At 35.9% G+C, this 21,189-nt stretch overlaps 1 protein-coding gene across 3 annotated transcripts in view; it reads left to right on the forward strand.

Moving 5' to 3' along the window:
- Positions 1 to 21,189, forward strand: part of KLHL32 (kelch like family member 32) — a 104,969-nt gene that overhangs the window by 20,054 nt on the left and 63,726 nt on the right. For all 3 annotated transcript variants that reach the window (XM_072331806.1, XM_072331808.1, XM_072331807.1), the window contains exon 4: positions 13,981 to 14,088. In XM_072331806.1, the coding sequence (XP_072187907.1) occupies positions 13,981 to 14,088 (108 nt within the window). The remainder of the gene's footprint in view (positions 1 to 13,980; positions 14,089 to 21,189) is intronic.

The following is a 21,189-nucleotide window of genomic DNA, read 5'->3' on the forward strand; positions in this document are numbered from 1 at the left end:
CCATATCATACTGAACAAAATAAAATTGAATCTTTATAAAACTCATGAGTACTTGCATCAGGTAAAGTATTACAACTTTATTACATACACACATACACATGATAGGAAAGAAAAACAAGTAGAAACTTCCAAACTGTAAGTATCAGCTATAAATATGGGACTTAGCCAAACAATTTTGGTTATAAATGGACAAAAAGCTGTGTTAAAAAAAATTAAGCTTCTATGCTTTGTAAGAATATGGCAAAAAATGGTAACATACTACATTCCTGATTCTAATCATGTAGAAAAGAGTAAGGGTTGATTAAGTGTTGTGAATTTAAACTGGGATTATGAACGCTTTCATAGCTGGGGAGATGTTGCTAACTTATACTATCCAGGTCTTAATTTTCTAAGAATCAGAAGAATTATGCCAATTTTTATTCAGAGTCAGTGAAGAGAGACTGGCATCTCCAGCGGTTGGTAAAGAGGATAGGAGATTTATATAGAATTAGTTGAGTCACCATCTGGAAGGTGGTGCAAGATTTATATCCACTGGTCATAAAGACTAGATTTAACTGCTTCAATTTTAGCTGTTAAATTTACATAAAGATGAGTTCTACCTTTCGTGTTTCCTGGATTTTCTTGGAGGAATGTTGGAAGAACCTTGCAGATTTTCTAACCATGCTGAAGTAATTTCAGTGAGAAATTGACATTTCACTAATTTTTGAGAGATTTTTTCATGTAAGCACGGGACTGTAGGGGGTAGGATTCTGAGAATATCAGATGTCAGAGTTGCCTTGAATAAAATTCAGATGACAACAGTATACATCAATGTGACACAACAAGCTTGCCTTCTGTAGCTTCAGAACTCTGTAGCTCATACTTATGATTAATATACTAGCCTACCTTCAGCTCTATTTGGACAGTCTGTCATCCAATACTTATTTTATAGATTACCTCAGAAGCGTGCTCAGGTCTCCAAAAGGCTCTGTCAAAACAAGTAATTGGTTTGGTTTTCTTTTTCTCCACTTTCATAAAATAATCTGTACATGTGGCTGAATATTAGCTTCATAGAGATCCTGGTTATGTTTTTTTACATATTCTGTGTCTATTTTGATTTTAATTAAAGAACTGCTGAGGTTGTCCTTTCTTATTCTGAGAATAAGAAGTCAGATAAGCAGCATATATATATGCAGAAGAGTGTTGGATGTCAGAGATTGTCTTACTGTCGTTTTTTTCTTCGTCTCAGATAAATTCTTCATTTGTTTTTTTTTAAGACGAAACAGGGAACTGACCTTCAACAAACAATGGATTTGACCATCCTTTGGATAGCAGCCTGCTATCCTGTCTTCTAGATGGTATAATTGATCTTGTAGTTTTGGCTGTGCTGAAATATCAGAATTGAAAATGGAATAGTTCAGTCGAAAAGGACTTTCAACGTCTGAGTCCAGCTGACTATCCTGAATATTGCAGCGTGACAAGAAGCTTGACTTAGTGAGTTAGTGGGCATATGTGCATTTTGATAGCTCTAGCAATATAAGTAATATCCAAATAACAGATTTTTTTCTTCCATTTTTTCCCCTCTGGAAGCAAAATATAATGTTGCTGCATGACTTCATTTGTCGGCATTTTCAGTGCTGGCAGGTGATTATGTAAGCTCAAGCTTTTCTTGTAGAAAATGCCTTGTTTTTTTGGTCAAAGCAATTCTTTTCTCCTTCCTTATTTTTCACTTGGGGATGTTTATAGTTACAGGACTTGATTTTTTTTTTTATTTTTTGTCTTAGAAAAATGTATGTTTTTTGTTATCTGAATGAGCCGTTATATCAGTTAACTAGAACAGACTCAGAAATCTAATAATTCTATTAATATTTCTAATCTAATCTAACCATGACACATCCTGTGTTTCTTTTTTTTGTTTTTGTTTTGTTTTTCCCCACAGTAAGCATTTTCAATTCTTAAAAGAATCTTTTGAAACTAACCAAATGGATACTAATTTTGTGTACTGTCTTTACTGTCTTGGTATTTATAGCTGTCACAGCTGATTGTTAAACAGTTTGTTCTCAGAGTTTTTCTGTGCCATCTTTCATCTCTCTAAACAGAATTCCAATGTACATAGCAGTGTTGATTGCTCTTATTTTTATAGACAGATTCTGACTGTATGGAGAAAATTGTTTCTGATGCTTTGTTATGGGAGTCAGGAAGAGCAAAAGGCTCGCTCCCTAACTTAGGGATAGATTTAAGGTCCTGTAGTACTGATATGCTATTGTAACCTGGAAGTGATGCTGATATAGAAATCCTTTTCCCAGGTAATCTATAAAATCTTAGCTCTTCACATTGGATCAAATAAATTCTTTGGTTCTGGTAGCATTGGTTCAGTACTGAGACTTTTGTTCAAAAAGAGGCCATTACCCTCACTATTAGCTTTCTACGTTGGCAAATGATTCTTGTAAATGAAAACTTTTCCTGGGATCAGTTTCCTTTCATTTCTCAGTTGGAAATTATGGTATAGTTGAGAAACTGAAGTATTTCATCTATTTTAATTACCGAACACAGCTTTGTTATGAACTTTTTTTGTTAGATTCACCATCTTAGTTTTAATTATTGTTGGCTCTTCAATCAAATAATTTAACTATAGCTCTTGTGAGTCCCTATATGCCTATTATCTACCTATAACTTGAACCCAAGCATTTTAACGAGTTTGAAATTCAACATTCTAAATTAGCCTAATTCTATATTAAAGAAATTTCAATTCTAGAACATCCTTATTCATCCTTATCTTTGCAGTTAGTGCTTCTACATTCTGTGAGGCTCTTAAGCAGTTTTCCATTGATGCAGACAGAATTTCCACAGCAATGCAGCTTGGGTACAATCACAAGCATTTACAATAATCTTTTATGAATTCTGTTTTCAAATTCCCAACAGTTGTTGTTATTGTCAGAGTATGTATGTTTCTGTTGTAATTCTCATTATACAAAAATGAATTAATTGCTATTCTGCCACTGGTGGATGGTAGGCAACGTGGTGTCTTGTTCTCTGAGTCATCCTCTTGATTTTTTTCCTTTTCTTTTTTGATTTCCCTATAAAGCAATTGTGGCGGAATCAACTCTATGGTTAGTGAGGGAGGCCATAAGAGACTAATTAAATTAATATTATAACAGCATCTGTGCAACTGATGAGCTTCTTCTATTTAAAAGAAGGACAAAAGTCTTCTCCTTTGCTTCTCTGTGCTGTCTCTGTTCAATTTTACTGTGCTTCTATGGTAAGCATCCTGAAGCTGGGCTTCACTCTCTTCTGTGTTGCTGTGCCTGACAATGGAAAGCCAACTTATTGGAGCAGGGCTGCGGTATGGAAGTGTTTCATACATATTTTATTCTGCATCCCTATATTCTAGTAAAGAAACCTCCTATCTTATAACGTTGTTGGATGCAATAGATAATTCCTATTTTTTTTCAGTCTCTATTCGTATCTTCCTACATAACCTCAGGAGAAATTAAAGCTATTATTCTGTGGGTGTAGCAAAGCTGAAAACACCTTGTGCTCAAACTACCTGAGAGAATTATTTGGGCAGTGTGTCACTCCTAGCTTCAATGAATAAGACTGACATACCACGAGAAGTATCCAAAGAAAGAGACAAGACTGCTGAAGAGCTAAAAACATGATCTACATCTTATAAGTGTACACGGGGTGGAAATTTCTTGCGTTCCTCTTCATTTGTACTAGAAGTCCATCACACTGCGCATGGTTTTGCCTTTTGTGTTGCACATTATTCTTGTTAGAAGTTTGAGAGGAAATTATCTTTCTTTAAATAATAAAAATAATAAAAATAAATTGCTTTCTTGTTACTAGTACCCTTTTTTCCCACCATGTTAACTTCATTTTAGTAGCCTGAGATACAGTGTCAGCTAGTTGAATTCATGTCACTGTAGGCCTTCATTTAATAAAAGGCTGGATTTAAGCAGTGGGACCTCTACATTTGACTGTCATGAACAGTAAAATGCTGCTGGTTGTTTATCTGTGTTGGCAGTTAATCTGCCTAAGACAACCTATATTCAAACTTAGACCTCTGAAACCTGACTAAGTCTCAACTTACTGGATGACCTAATGTACATGTGACCAGTGAATTCAGTGATCTCTTTTTTGTAGCTAATGTCTCAAAAGAGGGAGATATCATTAATAGCATTGGATGAGAACATAAGGATGCCCTTGCTGTGTCAGACTGTTGGCTACTTTAGTAGTAGCTATCGTGATACTTATAGAAAAAGTGAAAACAGGCTGAACGTAATGTATCCCTGAGAACTCTTCAGTAGTGTTTAGCTTGGGCATTTCTAATGGAGAGTGTAATTTCTGTCTATTCAGTAACCCTGAATACTGGTATCATCCAAGCTTTTATGCTGTTTCCCATTGATCCTATACAAGGTCTATTTACTGCATGTTCTGACATGGCATCAGTGTAAATAAGTTGGTTTGTTTTCAGTCAGACTTTTACAAGTTTTATTGGATTTTTCTTCTTTTGGAAAAGATGACAAACCATCATTTCCTAGGTGTTCTTATCACAGAACTAAATAGTCTCTTTTCAATTTGGAAACTTCTCACTTACTCAGATGATAGTCAAATGGAATCTGTTCCATCTTCTTGATTTTATTTTTGCCCTTCTTTCCAGCTATATCATATCTTCTGTGAGATAAGAGTAACAGAAGTACATGCAGTGGTAGGCAAAGTGTAGAGTGCTGCGTGGAATTGAGTTGTTTTCCATTTTGTTCTCTCTTGCCTAAAAACATTCAAGTTTTGATTACTTATTTTATTTTATTTTATTTTATTTTATTTTATTTATTTATTTATTTTAACCATTGCTGAAAACTGAACTGATGCTTTTATGTACTCATGTACTCTAAGACTTCTCTTCTGAGCTGTAAGGATTGGTTGGGAAACTATCGTTTTCAAATTTAGGATGTTTTTTCTCATGTGTGTCACTCTACACTGAATTTTTCAGGCTACTATTTAGTTCAGTCACTCATATTATACAATACTTTAATAGTTGCCTGTATCCTTACTTGCTGGAATAGTTTTGTCTCAGGGAGCTTTGTAGCCTTAGTGGTCTCACTCCTTTCTAGATTGCCTTTGTTTGATATGCAAGACTGAGATGCTCCACTGGAATCATGACTCCCTTGTGAAAATTGGCCTGTTCTTCTCACGTGGATTGCTTTTGCTTTTTTATTTATTTCTTTATTTCCCTCTCCAACTTCAATTGCTCATTTATCCAGGCAGAGACCTCTCTTTTTTTCCTCTTTTGCCTATCTTCATTTTTAAAGGCCTTTGAATAATTTTGTCAGAAGGTTTTCTGGAAACCTGCTTTGTGGAACACTAAAGGTTGGAGCTCATCCTTTGTATCAATATTACTTTCATATATATATAAAAAAAGTATATGTTTGCGATCACACGAAACTCAGTCTAATAAACCATGTACAGTCTCAGACGTATGGGATATTTTCAGCTATGGCTGAAATAAAGGCACAATCTTCCATAATAGAGTATAACCTATGAAAGCAGGTGACATGTGTACATAAAGCCCATTTGAAGTCAGTATTGCTTGATATTAGGACACACCTATGTTTTTAGAAGCTCTCAAACGTGACATCTAAGTATCTACCTTTCCAGAGTTTGATTTCTACTCAAAAAGGGTTGTTAACAAGCCTATAAAATTAATGGGAATAGTTTAATTGGCATAATTGCGGTCTATTATTTTTGGTCTGGGATTTTTTATTTTTTATTTTTTATTTTTTATTTTTATTTTTTTTTTTTTTTTTTTGTCAGAAATGCAGGAAAAATCCAAGGATAAATGAGAAGAGACAAATGTAGACTAATAAAAATAAAATGAAAAGATGATTTTTATGGAGGTATTTGTTCCAGAGGAGATAGATAGCTGATGGAGGGCAAAGCTCAGCTAAGGATGAAAGCCCCTGTCACAAATGACTATAATGTTAACAGGAGCTTGATTAATCAAGACATTCTTCTTTTATTTAGCAAATAATTAATGTTTAAGTACTGTTGTAGGTTTTCTCATTAAATGGTGTGGATAGTCAAAGAAAAAAATCTTTAGTGAGCTGGTTTTATTTTTCATACAGTATCAAATAGTGGGAGGTATGGGACCTTCTTTAGCAAACTTATGCTATAGTCATAATAGGTTTATAATCATAATGGAAAAACAAGTTTCTTTTTGAAAAGATGTGAACAATATCTAGTTCAACCTTTATAAAATGGGCCAGATATGAAACGTATGTAAGTACAAATATTAATAAAATGAACCATCTCAGATTACAACATTAGGCTTCATATATAACAAATATACTTCTGCAGTTAGTCTTCAGAGTAGAAGTCAGAAGATAATTATTGCAGTTTACTATTGCTTGGCACATTTTGATTTCATTGTCTAATGACACATTATATAATGACTACCTTCTTAAAAAGCTAATTGTAAGAACTAGCGTTATGTTACTTCAGTTCATTTGCATTAAATTTTCCTGTACAGCTATTAAGTTATGGCTGACATAGGTTGAAGTAGGAAATGTCTTGATGTATGAAGTACACTTTTAATTTTAGTCTCCCTTCAAGGTGTCCTATATGAAACACATTGTGGTAGTTAGTGCTAACTCAAGAGCTGACTTTTATTTCAGTTTTATTTTGGGCTTGATTTTGATATGGCTTGCTAGAATCATCAAAGGAACAATAGACTTATGCATTTGATGGGAAGCATTAAACCAATTTAAACCAAAATTTGCAAATATGACTCATACTTTCCTATGCTTAACTGGAGATGCTGGATAAAATCTGTTTTCAGTTATGCTGCTTCTTTCGTGTTCCAAACAGCAGGCCTGTTTAAGAAAAACTAATGTTAGGACAGGCTGTGCATTACTGCAGATTTTAGCGGTGCGTTGCATGTCATGGTCCTTCTTGCAATCCAGTTTTCTTTCTTCTACCATAATGAAAATAATCTTGGCATTCAGGATCAACTATAGTGACTCATTTCTTATGAAATGTTGGAACTGTTAAGGTTTCTGTAGCCGTGGTAGTTTACTTAATTTTCTTTAGTTCTGATCTGTGGTTACACATGAAAATTGAAGAATTATTTTGTTTCTACAGCATAACTTTAGCTACTTTTCAATGTAGGTCTTATTAGTGACGATACATCAATTCTCTAGGAATATTATGCTACAGTCTACCCTTCTTGTGTATCAAATCATGTTTGTGCATCTAAACAAACGATAGAGAAAAAAAGCAGTGCACTATTACAAATAGAACCATCACAATATATATTCTACTTGATACATATTTTGATACATCCAAAAATGTAACTTGTTAGCAAGAAAATGCTTCTGTTTTGGTTATTTTGATCGGGAGTAAAGACTCTGTGCTTGTTACAACCAAGGAAATTGCTTTGTTCTTGCTGAGCAGCACCCGACAAACGTGCACAAATCACATCCTTAGTTCCTACAAACGGTAACGTAGGGTAACTCTCTACTTCCATTTTCATTACTTGTTTCTACAGACTCTAAGATATTCATATCTATATATTACCAGATATAAATAAAATATATAAATATATTTATTAAGGTATATATATATATATATATAGGTATAAGTATAAATCCCAGAAGTGTGTTACATATGTGGTTGATTTGGTATGCTTTTAGGGGCAGTGCATCACTCTGACTGATTTCTGAAAGAGAAACCAGAGGCTCAGTGGTACTTACTTTGCCAGCTGTAACATGTGAGCCTTTAGTATTGCATATGAAACTGTATTTTTGATGCTTAATTGTTCTTGTGTTGTAGGTTTTCTTGTTTTGTTTTTGTTTTGTTTTGTACTTCTGTTAATTTATTTAACTGAATATTTTCATAAACTGATTTATTGCTGACATTTTCCTTTTTCAGAACTCATTTTAGTTGTGTGGTAAATGCTCAAAGAAAAAAAATATTTAGATGGATTTCATTGAGCAGATGTATTAGTGCAGGCTCAGTTTTCAGTGATTGATGTTATGTGACATTTTCTCTGAGAATTTGTATAGAACTTGTTCAGAAGAATCGTGTAATGAGCCTCTTAATCATATTTCATGCAGTTGGTGTTGATGGATCTGTTTTTCAGTGCACAGGAGACTCCAGAGGCCATGACTTATGATTGATTTAGGACAGACAAGCTTAAAATTAGATGAAAATGAAGCAAGATATAACATGCTAGTTATGAGAGGAATAAGCTGTGTTTTTACATGCATTAGGGAAACATTCACCTATTAAATTGATCATGTGCATAAGTGTATGTTACATAAATACAGTGTGGTTAATATTTTATGTACATGGTCATCTGTGAAAGTAGTATCTCAATTCTTGTTAACTGTGATTTTTTTATTGTGATAGCTAAAAGCAGCAAAGAAACAACGTTGCTTGCATAACAGAGTAGATGTTACAAAGGGGATTCAATAGATCATGATCTATTTACTTTAATTACTGTTACAAGAACAGTGAGGTGCTATTTTTAGTACAAGCTGCAAAGGAGAAAGTTTTGGCCTGATAGAGTTTATAGTCCAAGCAGATTGTCTTGGGACTGGGTGTTTGTAATTTTGAGCAACCTGTACACAGATAAGCCTAGGTACTAAATAAGGAAGAACTGAAGACTGTGAGCTGTTCCACTGATGCTAGTTAAGATTTCACAGGCTTAAAATTACTCACGCGGTAAAAAATATTGTGATATCAAATCATAACTGAGCTCCCTGAACACTGTAAGAAACCGATCCAAGATTTCTTAAGTGTTCGTTTACTTTTCTAGTAGCTTTTATGATGCATTTGAGAAGGACAATCAATTTTCTGAAAAGAAAAAGATGTGCAACAGATGAACATAAAAGTAAATGAATATGCTATGGGAAATGAATCTGAATAAAACACTGCACTTAATGAAGGTGCCTGTCTATTTTAAGATAATTCTGAGAAGAGCTCAAGCAATATTGTTGTGGAACTGTGGAGATAGTAATTTCAGATGGTAATTCTTCTCTTCTGAAACACTAAAACAATACTCAATAGTGTTGCTTACCTTAAGAGTTCAGTGCAAAAAGCAAAGGAGAATTTGGCAATAATGCTGATCATTGTTCTTCTACAGTTAATTTGCTTGAAATACTGAATAGATAGTCACTAATTTTCAAAATTGCTGTCTCTTTTTCAGCACTACCATGTACGTGTCTTTTGTGGTCTTTGTTGGTTGGTTTTCTTCAGACGTGTTTCTGAATTGGGTGGGAAAAGTTAAAGTAGATGATATGACTACCAAACAAGCCTCTTGTTGCACTTTGCTTTTTAGCTGGAGAGTTTAGCCTCAGTGATAAAAGAGGCTGGCTAGGATGGCATCTTTAAGTTTTAATTTAAGGTAAGACTGATAAGGTCTTTTCTGCTATAACATTTGACCACTGCACTTACAGTATAGCTGATAGTTTTTCAGGAAAAGTAGAAGAGTAAAGTAGAGCAAGCTTATGTGCACTGAGGCTGGCTCTCTGTTAGTTCACCTTGGCATCCTGAGTGTTCATCTTTTTGAGTGCGCTGCAGTGAAAGGAACTACAAGAACGCTAGTTTGCTCTGTGCCAAATTTCCATTCTCCCTATCTGGTTGTGATTGTGAGAAAGCGCAGGAAATGCTTATGACTCTTACTATCAAGAATGTGTCAGATTTCTGGACAGCCATGTGAGAAAAACAGCTGAAGGTAAAGACATGCTTTGGCACATGAATTGCAATGTTAGAGTCAAGCATGAAAAGTGACAAAGTAAGCTGAATAGGAGATATTTGCATTGTGTTGTGCAAAGCAAGCCTGGCTTTGCTGAAACATCATGGGAGTGCAGCTTTTAATTCAGATGATTCCGATGTATTCCAAGACTTAATAACTGTGCTTACTGAGTTGACTGATAACACTGTGGTTAAGCAGGAGTTGTGTAGTTCAGAATTATGTGCAAGTGGGGGGGTATTTCTGTTTTTTGATGTAGTAGGTGTGGAACTAGTGCTGCTGATAGTTAGCAAAACGATGCTTGAGAGCACCAAGGCAGAAAATTTGGAAATGTTTTTTTTTGTGGTAAGTATGGGCTGATTCAGTTTGCTTTCTGGTTTTTGAAAACTTAGGTTTATTTTGAAAGTTGCTTTTAGAAATAAATTAGAGAAAAATAGATAAAGATGACCATCACTTTGCATTTTTGCTGAACGACTTTGAGGTATTGAAACAGTATGCTTTATTCCTATACGACCCAAAGTATTTCTTGAAGGCAAAAATTAAAATGTTCAATTGCTCATCTTCCATTTGGAAGATTTCACAAAAGTTGATTGGGAATGATGTAGCTGAAATAAGTGATGAGCATAAGGAAATCAAGATAGACAAATGGAAGGATGGATTCAGCCTTTCATAACTGGTGATCTGCAACTGTTTTAAAGATCCACTTACCCCTAAGGGTATTTAACTTGAAATGACTTTATGTGAATTCAAATGACTGAAAGAAGGCTCTGGTTCTTAAAAATATTAACAAACTAACATGTACAAATATCTTTCGATGAATTATTGCTGTTATAGTTTGTAGCTTTCATTCCAGAAATGCCTTTAGATTTTTTTCTGTTCTCCTAAGATGACTATGCTAAAAGGAAACAATTCAATTCTATCTCTTCAATTTGTACTCCTCAGTTCAGTTCACATTTATGCTGTGATAATCGTTCCCAGAATTAAATGTACTTACTCCTAACACTGTAAGAAATCCTGCAATTGTTTCACTTTAAGATACCGTAACATAATGTAGCAAATAAATATGCAGTCCTTTCGACTGACTTCTGAAATATTTTCATACTGAAATGGTAACCAGTTTAAGTTTTAGAAACACTTCTGTTTCATAGGACATACGACTGGCAAGCCCAGTAAAGTCATGCAGAAAGTGTTCAGAAAAACATGGCTTGGTTTGCAATAGCTCTTTCTAAAACCCTGAGAACAAGCATTAGTAAGCCAGTTCTTTTATTTTTATTTTACCATTAAGCCTGTCCAGCATGCAGAGGATGGCTTTGGATAAAACTGATAGTTGTCACTGTCCCTTCGCAATTAGCAAATGCAAATGAAGCATTATTTTCATCCATGCTGGGAGGCACTGCATCCCCAAAAGTGTTAAAGGATCTTGGATGCAAGGCAGGGTTTTGCCCTTGTTTGTTGTGAGGCTGGTTGTCAACTGGTGCTTTTTGGCCTCAAATTCTCTCCTCCTGGCAAAAACTGGGGGTCTGCTTTTACAAGGAGCAGATGGCTGATGGAAACCTTGCAGTTCCTGGCAAACACTGAATCCTCTCAGTAGCTATTAAAACTCCTTTGTTACAGTTAAATGACAATGAAATGCTCAACCATAATTACATATTTAATGGAATTAGAAAAAACATTTGAGCTTGCTATATTTATGTGTGTGTGTGTGTGTGTATATATGTCTATTTCATGCCTATGTCTTACTACATTAGTGTGATAGAGCCTTTAAGCTATTTGGCATTTCTTTTCTGTTGCCACTGCAGAATATACCCTGATTCATTGAAATAAGAACTGTGAAAATGCAAGGACTGACCATCTGATAAATGTCATTCTTCCTTATCCTGGATGATTTCCAGGCAGCAGATTTTTGTCAAACTATGGTATTTTAGTGCTGAAAAAAACTAATGCTTTCAGAAGAACTCAGTTATTTGCATGAAATTCTCAGTTCTTGAAAGAAGCTGCCTGAGTCTAAGTAAATGATGTGCTGAACTGTTAGAGAGGATAAGGCTTATTTTTTCCTTTAGTCTCAGTAGAGCTTGGTGTCAGGTTATGTGTATGAAATCCAGTGTGCTTGTTGACTGCTTCAGCTTCTGCGTATATCAGAATAGCTACAGATGCAGAAGAGCGCATGAATATAGAAGTTTATTGGAAGTGCTCCTTTACTGGAGTTCTCCAAGGTGAATGGCATGTATGCCAGTCATAGAAAGTTGGGAGGAGTTGCTGACACACCTGTAGGATGTGTTGCCATTCAGCTAGACCTGGACAGACTGGAGAGCTGGGCAGGAATAAATCAGATGAGGTTTAACAATAGCAAGTGCAGGGTCTTGCACCTGGGAAGGAATAACCACAAGTATCAGTATGGGCTGGGACAAGACCTTCTGGAGAGGAACTCTGTGCAGAAGGACCTGGAGATCCTGGTGGACAAGAGGTTAGCCATGAGCCAGCAGTGTGCCCTGGTGACCAAGAAGCCCAATGGCATCCTGGGGTGCATGAAAAGGAGTGTGGCCAGAAGGTCAAGGAAGGTGATCCTCCCCTTCTACTCTGTCTTGGTCGGGCCTCAACTGGAGTGCTGTATCAAGTTCTGGTCTTCCCAGTACAAAAAAGACAGGGATCTCCTGGAGAGAGTCCAGTGGAGGGCCACAAAGATGATAAAGGACCTGGAACATCTCCCCTCTGAGGGAAGACGGAGCAAATTGGGTCCGTTCAGCCTTGAGAAAAGATGCAGAGGGGATCTGAATAGTGTTTATAAAAATCTTAAGTGTGGGAGACAAAGGAACATGGCCAGCCTCTTTTTCCATGGTTTATGGGTTCGGGACAAAGGAAAATGGCCATAAACTGAAGCATAAGAAGTTCCACACCAATATGTGAAGGAACTTCGTCATGGTGGTGGTGACGGTGCACTTGGAACAGGCTGCCCAGGGAGATTATGGGTTCACCTTCTTGGGCAATACTCAAGCCTGGTCGCCTACCTGTGCAGCCTTTTGTAGGGGGCCTGCTTCACGTGGGGTTGGACTCAATGATCTCTAGATGTCCCTTCCAACCCCTACATTTCTGTGATTCTGTGAAGTTCACTAGCCTACATAGATAGAAGCATTAACATTTCTGCACAAAACTTACTGGGGCCAAGTTTAAGCTCTCTAGAAATGACAGATGGTTGAACAGTTTAATCTATTTGTTCACCGCTTACTGTCTAAAGACTGAGAATGGTATATTTTGTTAAATGTGTGGGAGAGTGACAGAGATAAAGGTTGCATTTCAGGAAGAGTGTTTGACTTGAGAACTGGAGTGATGAGGAGGGAAGGAGCATTAATCAGAACCCTGCAACAGTGTGTGCTGGGAAGGAAGAGTGCAGGGCAAAGGCAGGCTTGGGAAGAAAAAGCTTTCTACTGGTGAACCAGAGTCTGAGTAGGGTTGCTTCAGTCAAGGGAGGTGCTGAAGACTGGTGATCTTCAAAGAGAGATTTGATGGAAGGAACAGCTGCTTTCCTTAGTTTTACTTATAGGGAAGTTGAGTATAACCTTGCTAGTCCTCAGTGTAGGTTTTATGGAGGAATGATACAGTCCGAGAGGCTGGGACAATACTAAGTAAAGGGCAGTCGTAAATTTAGGTGACTGTACCTCTATCCTTACTGTTCTTTTAACAACTTGATTTTAACACTGTTCACTTTCTAGACTGAGGCTCTATAGGGAGGGGATTGGTTTAAAAAAGCGGTACTGTGTTAACTATCATAACGGCCTCTTTTTCTTACACAAGTAATTGTAAATTGTTTATTATCTCTCCTATATTTATATGTAGGGATACTATTCATAGTTATAAGCATTAGTTCTAGTGATGTTTGTACTTTCTTTTTCCCCCCTGAGGCCGGTTCTTTGTCACTTTTATTGGACAATACTATTATTGTGTGACTGTTCCCATTGATTTGACCTAAGTTACTTAGGGATTATATACTCATGGACTAATGTTATTTGTTTCATTTTTTTCATTTTTTTTTTTTTTTTTTTAATTTATTTATTTAGTGATAATAGTACCATCTTTCACTATTGATTGCTAGGTGGTAGTATTGGAAGCATGGTATACATCTCACTCTAACTCACAAGTTTAGAATTCTTATCCAAGGAAAATCAAAGGTTAGTGAAGATGGAAAAATGAATCCTGTTCTTCCTGGAGCTTTACTGGGGTTATTTTGATTGTTAATATTTCTTTTCTTTTCCTAGGCAATGTTCAGTCTCTGCATGGTTGAAAGTGAAGCTGATGAGGTGAATTTGCATGGCGTCACAAGCCTAGGTTTAAAACAAGCCCTGGACTTTGCATATACTGGACAGGTACTGTACAGCTCTTTAGATTGAGAGAAATTAAAGCAATTTGCAATAAAAATGGAAGACATCCTTAGAGAAGTACTGTTCTTGTGCATTGACCAGTGGAAGGTCTTTTGACTTAACAGATCTTAGGTCGGATATATTGTTTATGTGAATAGTTTGTTTGTTGTTGTTCTTCCACCCCACACACCCACAGAGGGATTTTCCAATAAAAATGTATTTTTGTGTATTGTATCCAAGCAGTGAACCATATATGGCTTATATGCCCTTTTTATGGTGGTCTGATTGTTCATAAATATTTAATGTGAGTTGATCCATGTGCTAAATTAGAGAGAAAAAATCCAGTAGGCATTTTTCTAATAATAAATATTTATGAACCTTTTCTGTGCTTGACTAATTATATAGTTGAGGGGAAATACAGTCTTTTACCTTCTGGAAAGATATAATTCACTTATCTTTCTAAACACATATAGATACCGTTCATCTTAGTTTTGTTGCAAATTTTATGAGAGTAGATTGTATACATATTATGTAACTAGTGTTTTAGTGTAAACGAATCTGCTGTGAGCAGAAGAACAGTCCTCTAACTTTCATCGAAATCTAGAGTCTAGTAAACCTGTGTAAAACACATGACCATGTTTGGATGAGTTTGTTTTTTGTAAGACAATAGTCTACCCCACCTTACTTCTGGGACAGTATCCTTAGTTCCCTAGTACTTCATATGCTTTCTGTCTTTGAGCCTGAGTCTTTCATTTTTAGATATAATCTACTTTCAATTAAATTAGTTGGCATCTTGAGTTAACTATAGGTTTGTCAGTAGCTCATTTTCTTAAGAGTCTAAAGGGCAACGTTTTCCACTCTTAACAACTCTATTAGATCTACTGAATGCTACTTTGAAGCACAGAGAAATTACAAGAATCCTTAAGAGGTTCTCTTAGAAAGCTATTTTTGAAGTACAGCGCGGTGATACTGCAAATCTGTGAAAATGCACTATTGAATTTTCCCTTATATCCTTGAAATTCTCTTCTTGCTCTTGGTTTATAAATATTGAGCATCGCTGATGTACTCACTCAGACTGACAGAATCTTGGTGAAAATTCATGTTTCAAGGTAGTGAGTGGGACTGACCCACAGAGGTTATTAATAAATTGCTGAATAGATTGCGTGCTTACACCAGAGTTGAGAAGCCAGACATCTTCAGTTGGAGCCTGCAAACTATTTGTTTGTTTTCTTAACAAAAACAGTATTTTTGAGTAACCCAAAATTCATTCATGCCAGTCACAATCTGATATTGCTCTGATAATCTATATATCAAGATATGATCAGATTTGCCTGTAAAAAAAAAAAATATATATGTATATATATTATTATATATATATATATATAAAATAAAGGCTTTCAGTTTGAAAATCTTCAGTAATTGTGGTAGTGGAGAAAAAAAAAGGCATGTCTCAACAGATAATTTCAGCTTTTTTCTATTTATTCTTTAAAATATTTTGCTAAGTTTATGTTCAATTTGAATGTAACTTTAAAGTAACTTTCCGTGTAAAAATAGTGCATTGGAGACATCTGCTGGAAATAATCGATATTGCATGATGGTAATATTTGATGCCTACTGTTGTTTAAAATGATCAAAATTAACAATTTTAATTTTTAGCACGATATTGCAATCAGAAATTCAACTCTAACATCCTTATGTTATTATTTTTAAATCTGAAATGCTACCATGGACCTATATATTACCAATATTATCGTCCTGCCTGCTGAAGCAGACAGTGTCATATTGTAATAACTGCTGTCAATCTTTTGCTTTTAGAAGAAAATTGATATATTTTTTCTTTTCAATAGAAGGAAAGATTGTGATAAGTTGGAAGTAAAATAACTTAAGAATTCCAGTGGAATTAATCCGTATTATGGTCCCTAATCATATAACAACAAAGAAATAAATGTCCGTATAGAAATGAATAAAAAGTTACAAGAGAGGTAGCGGAAGAATTTGGTTTTGTTTCCTCAACAGTAAAGATGAAATACAGAACATCATTTCAGCAGCATGCTCTTTGCATGCAGACTGTCAGCAGTCCTCTAATAATGAAATCTTGGGCAAAAGTGACCTTTCCTCTTACTCAGTTGTTCAGCAGCAAAAATAAAATAGGTTTATTTGGTGGAATATTTTCCCAAGCTCTTTCCCAAGTGCTATATGTGAATGCAAAAGATGGAGGTAAAAAGTGCAGCTAATGGTTCTTTATTCCTGTAATGAATTGAATGATGATGTTTCATGTTTTCTGCATCAAGAGAGTTAGGAACCTCAAACCTAACTGCATTGTTTTCTCTTGCAAATTTACAGTGCCTGATACCAATACCTACAGTGATTAGATTTCAGATTCTGTCGGGACTTCAGGCATTATTTTTCTTTTGGAATTATGTGTCACCATCATAGCTGTCTTTTCTCGTAAGAGGTCCCAGTCATTTTTTTTTGTGCCATTGCTGTCATGGCTATAACAGCATCATGAAGGTATGGGACTCACATCCCTCTTTTCCTTAGCAGTTAAATCTACAATGCCCGATCTTCAGGTAGAAAGCTTTTATGACAGAGAGTAACAGTATAACATGCTTAATCCCTCCAGTCTTTTCAGGTGAGGCTGAAAATGTAGAAAGAGGGACATGATTTAGCTGGAAAGTATCGGTAATGGTTAGACTGGATGATCTTCTAGGTCTTTTCCAACCTCGATAATTCTGTGATTCTGAAATACTGAAGTTTGAAGAAAAGTATTCCTGGTGGACAATGCATTTTACCATGTACTCCACATACTCACAGTACAATGAAAGGATTATTTCCCTGCTGTAGTTAGCCATGTCCTTTCTTCATAAAAGGGTACTAGGATCATTCTCTTTTTACTTCAAGTTGGTAGTGATCCCGATCCCAGTGATTAGATTACTCACCTGTTGTTCTCACAGGGCATTTTGCAAGTATTAGATGTGCATTGGAAAGTGAGGTAGATGAAATACAAACAAGTAAGTATTGTTTTAGATATTAATATTAGGAAATGGCTCTTGGAGCAGGGCTTGGAGTTCACGATTCCTTCTGTCTCAACCACTGGGTAATGAGTAGGAGTCTAGGTTATACAGTCACAAGCACCACTGTCTGCTCTTTTTGTCTTTTTGTTGTTGTTTTTGAGTTTCTCTTCTTTGTAACCATAATCTCATTTGGAGAAAAGGAATCCAATTAAACCATGAACAAGCTGGTTTAGTTGGATGGCAAATCTCTCATCATTATGAGAAGAGGCACTTCTAGTCAGAAGAAAACCTTTGGGCATCTGAAAAGTTTCAGTGCTGAAGACAGAATCTTAGAAAGTGTAAGTGGGATTGAGTAAGAGGCTTAAACTGAAATTTTGAGGCTCTTGCATTCCACCTCAAATTTAGATCCTGCAAACTGCTTAATTTTTTTTTTTTGTTTTATTTAAATCATACTGTCATTTGAATCATCGGACGGTACTTTGCTGTTGTCTCTAGAAAGAAGAACAGTGCAAGAACACTGGCATTAATTTTCCAGTAGATGATTGTGATCTGAATTCAACAAAAATGCACAGTTGGAGTCCTATATATACTGGAATGCTTTGCAGACTTTGATCTCTCTTTGTAATTAAATTGTAGTATATGTCTTTAATCTGTGGTAATAGATAATATTTTGCACTTAGGTAGAATTTTGTTTGAGGACATCGAAGCACATAACAAAATCAAATAATGACCAACTTTAATGTCTTTCTTCAAAAATGATTTCATCCTTTGATGCAAATAACTTTCCAAAGGCCTCATGGGAAAACAGAATCTTAATGAGTTGTAATATATAGTTCTCCTCCTGGCCAATTCCTGCTTTCTAACTGGCAGCTTTCTGTTTTCTTTTTTCTAAGCCAAAGTATTTTGTTTCTGTATTAATAAAAAGTTACAAAATTATTCTAAATCACCAAAGGAAAAAGGAAGGAATCAGAGGGATAGCCCTGCTATAAGGGCTGGTTTATGTTCAGCTCTTTCTCCAAAAACAAATTCTGGAGTAGCTCATGCTATGTATCTTCTTAGATAACCCTGCTGCAGCTTTACACCCTTATTACAGAAAGAACGTTGAAATATATCCAGTTCTTGAAAACTACATACAAAAGTAGGCTTTAGATTTTTCTTAGCTTATTTTTTTCACATCACTTTTTTGTTACTTATGTTAAAAGAAATAGAGCAAATTTTATTTTCTTACTCACAAAGTATTAACACAAGCATTCTTTTTTAAAGGTGATATCAGTACATTATTATCTTCGGTTGCTTTCAGTATTACTCTTAACTCAGAAATTCTGTTTATTTACTGATTTTATTTACCAACTTTAACTTGTGTGTTCACTAGAAAAACAAACATGCTGTGGTCCTGTAACATATTTATTGCTTTATCAAACAGGTTTCATGAATCAATAGGATTAACATTTCTTAATTTGTTTATTTTATTTTTTTCAAATTCCTCCACACAAATTACAGTTGTTTGAAGTGTTGTCTTACAGCTCCTTTGTGAACTGTGGTTGGTTTTTTGTGTTTTTTTTTGTGTTTTTTTGTGTTTTTTTTTTTTTTTTTGCTGATGTTATTTTAGTTTGGCTTTTTTTTTCTTGTCAAAGTTCTCCTGTGAAGAAGAGATGTCAGAGATCTCAGTAGTAAATAAATAGTTCGGATGAACATTTTTAAGTTCAACTGTTTCTCCTGATAATTGCTTTGATGCCTTTATGTAATCTTGGCTTTCATCTCTCATCAAAGTCTCCCTCTTTTGATAGTGACAGTTTTTCTAGTGGTTAACCAGTATTTCATTTGCCATTTTCAGTTAAGATTGAGGGGAAGCAGCTTTCTTAGTACTTCTTATTCTGTGAAAACCATTCTAGCTCATTTGTGGGTGAGGTGTATTGCAAAGCTGTATTGTGGTGGTTGATTTCCTTGTGTAAGTGACCTATTGAGTTCCTGTGTCTGGTAGTTCAACTAGTTGCCTTTTGACAAGAAAACAGATTTTAATTAAAGTGCCTGGTAACTTTATCCTTGTTCTTTTCTAGTAGGGGCAACATGCGAAGGTCTTGGAAAAATATACCTATTCCTATTGGAGGAATGTATCTTATTGAGAATATTTATTTTAACATCATTTTCAATGTGATTTTGAAGTTAAAAGGTATAAATTTGAGCTAACAGGAAGATGACCTTGTTTCTGTGCCTAGAATCATAGAATATCCTAAGTTGGAAGGGCCCCACGAGGGTCATCAAGTCCAATTCCTTGCTCTACACAGCACCTCCCAAGATTCAAACCCTATGTCTAAGAGCACTGTCCAAAATCTCTTTGAACTCCAGCAGCTTCGGACCATTACCATTGGCCTGATGAGCCTATTCCATGCCCATCTCCGTCTGGTGAAGAGCTTTTCCCTACCACCCACCCTGCCCCTCCTGATGCAACGCTACGCTGTCTCCCTGGGTCCTGTCACTGTCACCAAAGAGCAAAAGTCAGGGCTGCCCCCCTGTTACCTTCATGAGAAGCTATAGGCTGCCAGGAGGTAGCACTGCGTTGCAACTACTAGATCTCAGGTTCACAATTCGAGATTGTCTAGAAGGCTTGGAATAAAATGGATCTCATTTACTCAGCTTATTTTTTTTAGAGAAATTTTCATGTTTCATGTTGTTTATTTTGGATGAGTTACCAAGCTCTGGATAAGACGGCATTTCTAGAGCTGAAAGTAATCAAAGTACTGAGAGATTCTACCAAAAACAAAACAAAACAAAAGGTGAATTTGCTTGGAGTTTTAGTTTATATGCTGTGCACTTAGCACAGACTTTCTCTGAGTTTTCTGGACAAATACTCTGCTAATTATCAGAGAAATGCTGGTCATGATTCCTTACGGCATTGACTAATGAGACATCTGGGTTTTGCAATAAGTGTTATCAAACATTATGTGCCCACACTTTGGGCAGTTGCCTTCAGGGCACTGGAGCATTCTTGCCCTGTTCACATTATTTTGAAGCAGCCTTTCTCAACATGTGGGAAGTACAGAATTGAAGTGAAACACGGTGAGCTCTGAGACAGGCAGAAGTGCTAACTGGCTGTGACTGAAATGCGCTCTGAAGTGCTCTGAAAGAAAAGTTACTTTTTCTGATTGCTCTGAAGCACACAGAATGGTCTCCAGAGGGGAGAAACAAGTGGTGCTTTTGTTAGATGCCTGTCTTGTTTCAAAAGCTGATCACTGCAAGTGAAGGCAAGAAGGAATTTTCTCTTGCATTAGGCTGTCAGGAATTTTAGGTTTTTGGTTGTTGTTTTTTTTCCCCTCATTTTATGTGTTAAATTCCATATGGCTTATTACTTTCTGATTTGACATTATGTATTTCCTTACCATTATAGCGTAATGGCCAGCAGTATGCAGGGAATAGATTAAATGATCAAGTTATTTTTTCCAGATAAAAATGCCATGAGACTCCATAGGATTTGACAGTGAACCAGGCCATTACCTTAGGCTGTAAGTTTTGTTTGTTGGGAAGGACAATTTACAAGGGCCTCTTCCTCACTGCCTTCCACTTCTTCCATCTTTGCTACAACCATGCAATTTTTTTTTGGTTGGCTTATGCTGAATGGTTGGTTATTTGAAACAAAACAAAACAAACAAACAAAAAAGGCACTGGAAAAATAGAAGAAGGTTCTTAGTTTGAGCTGTGTGGAAGTGGGGCATGACTATTTGTCCCAGCATTGTCCTAAAGAAAGGACAGTGGTTCTAATACTGCATCTAGCCCAAGAAATCCTACCCACTGATCGTTTCGTGTTACCAGAAATTGTCCTACAGAAAACACTGAAGAGAGAGGCAACATGTGTGATCCTGGTTAATCTTATCCATAGTTTCCCAGAGCCCTAAGGTGTATTAGGCTAGGTGAGTTGGGAAGAAAAGAAGAAAATCATTGGGGAAGAAGGTATGAGTTATAAATTGAGAACTACTTTCCAGACGAAGCCAAAAAGGGGGTTGCTCAGGGCTATGTAACCATGCTGGTTTTTTTTTTGTGATCATGAGCCTGACTATAACCTTTTCTGCCTTAGAACTGTGCTTCAGAAGTTCAGATT

The sequence above is a fragment of the Excalfactoria chinensis genome, chromosome 3 (assembly GCF_039878825.1).
Source record: "Excalfactoria chinensis isolate bCotChi1 chromosome 3, bCotChi1.hap2, whole genome shotgun sequence".
NCBI lineage: Eukaryota > Metazoa > Chordata > Aves > Galliformes > Phasianidae > Excalfactoria > Excalfactoria chinensis.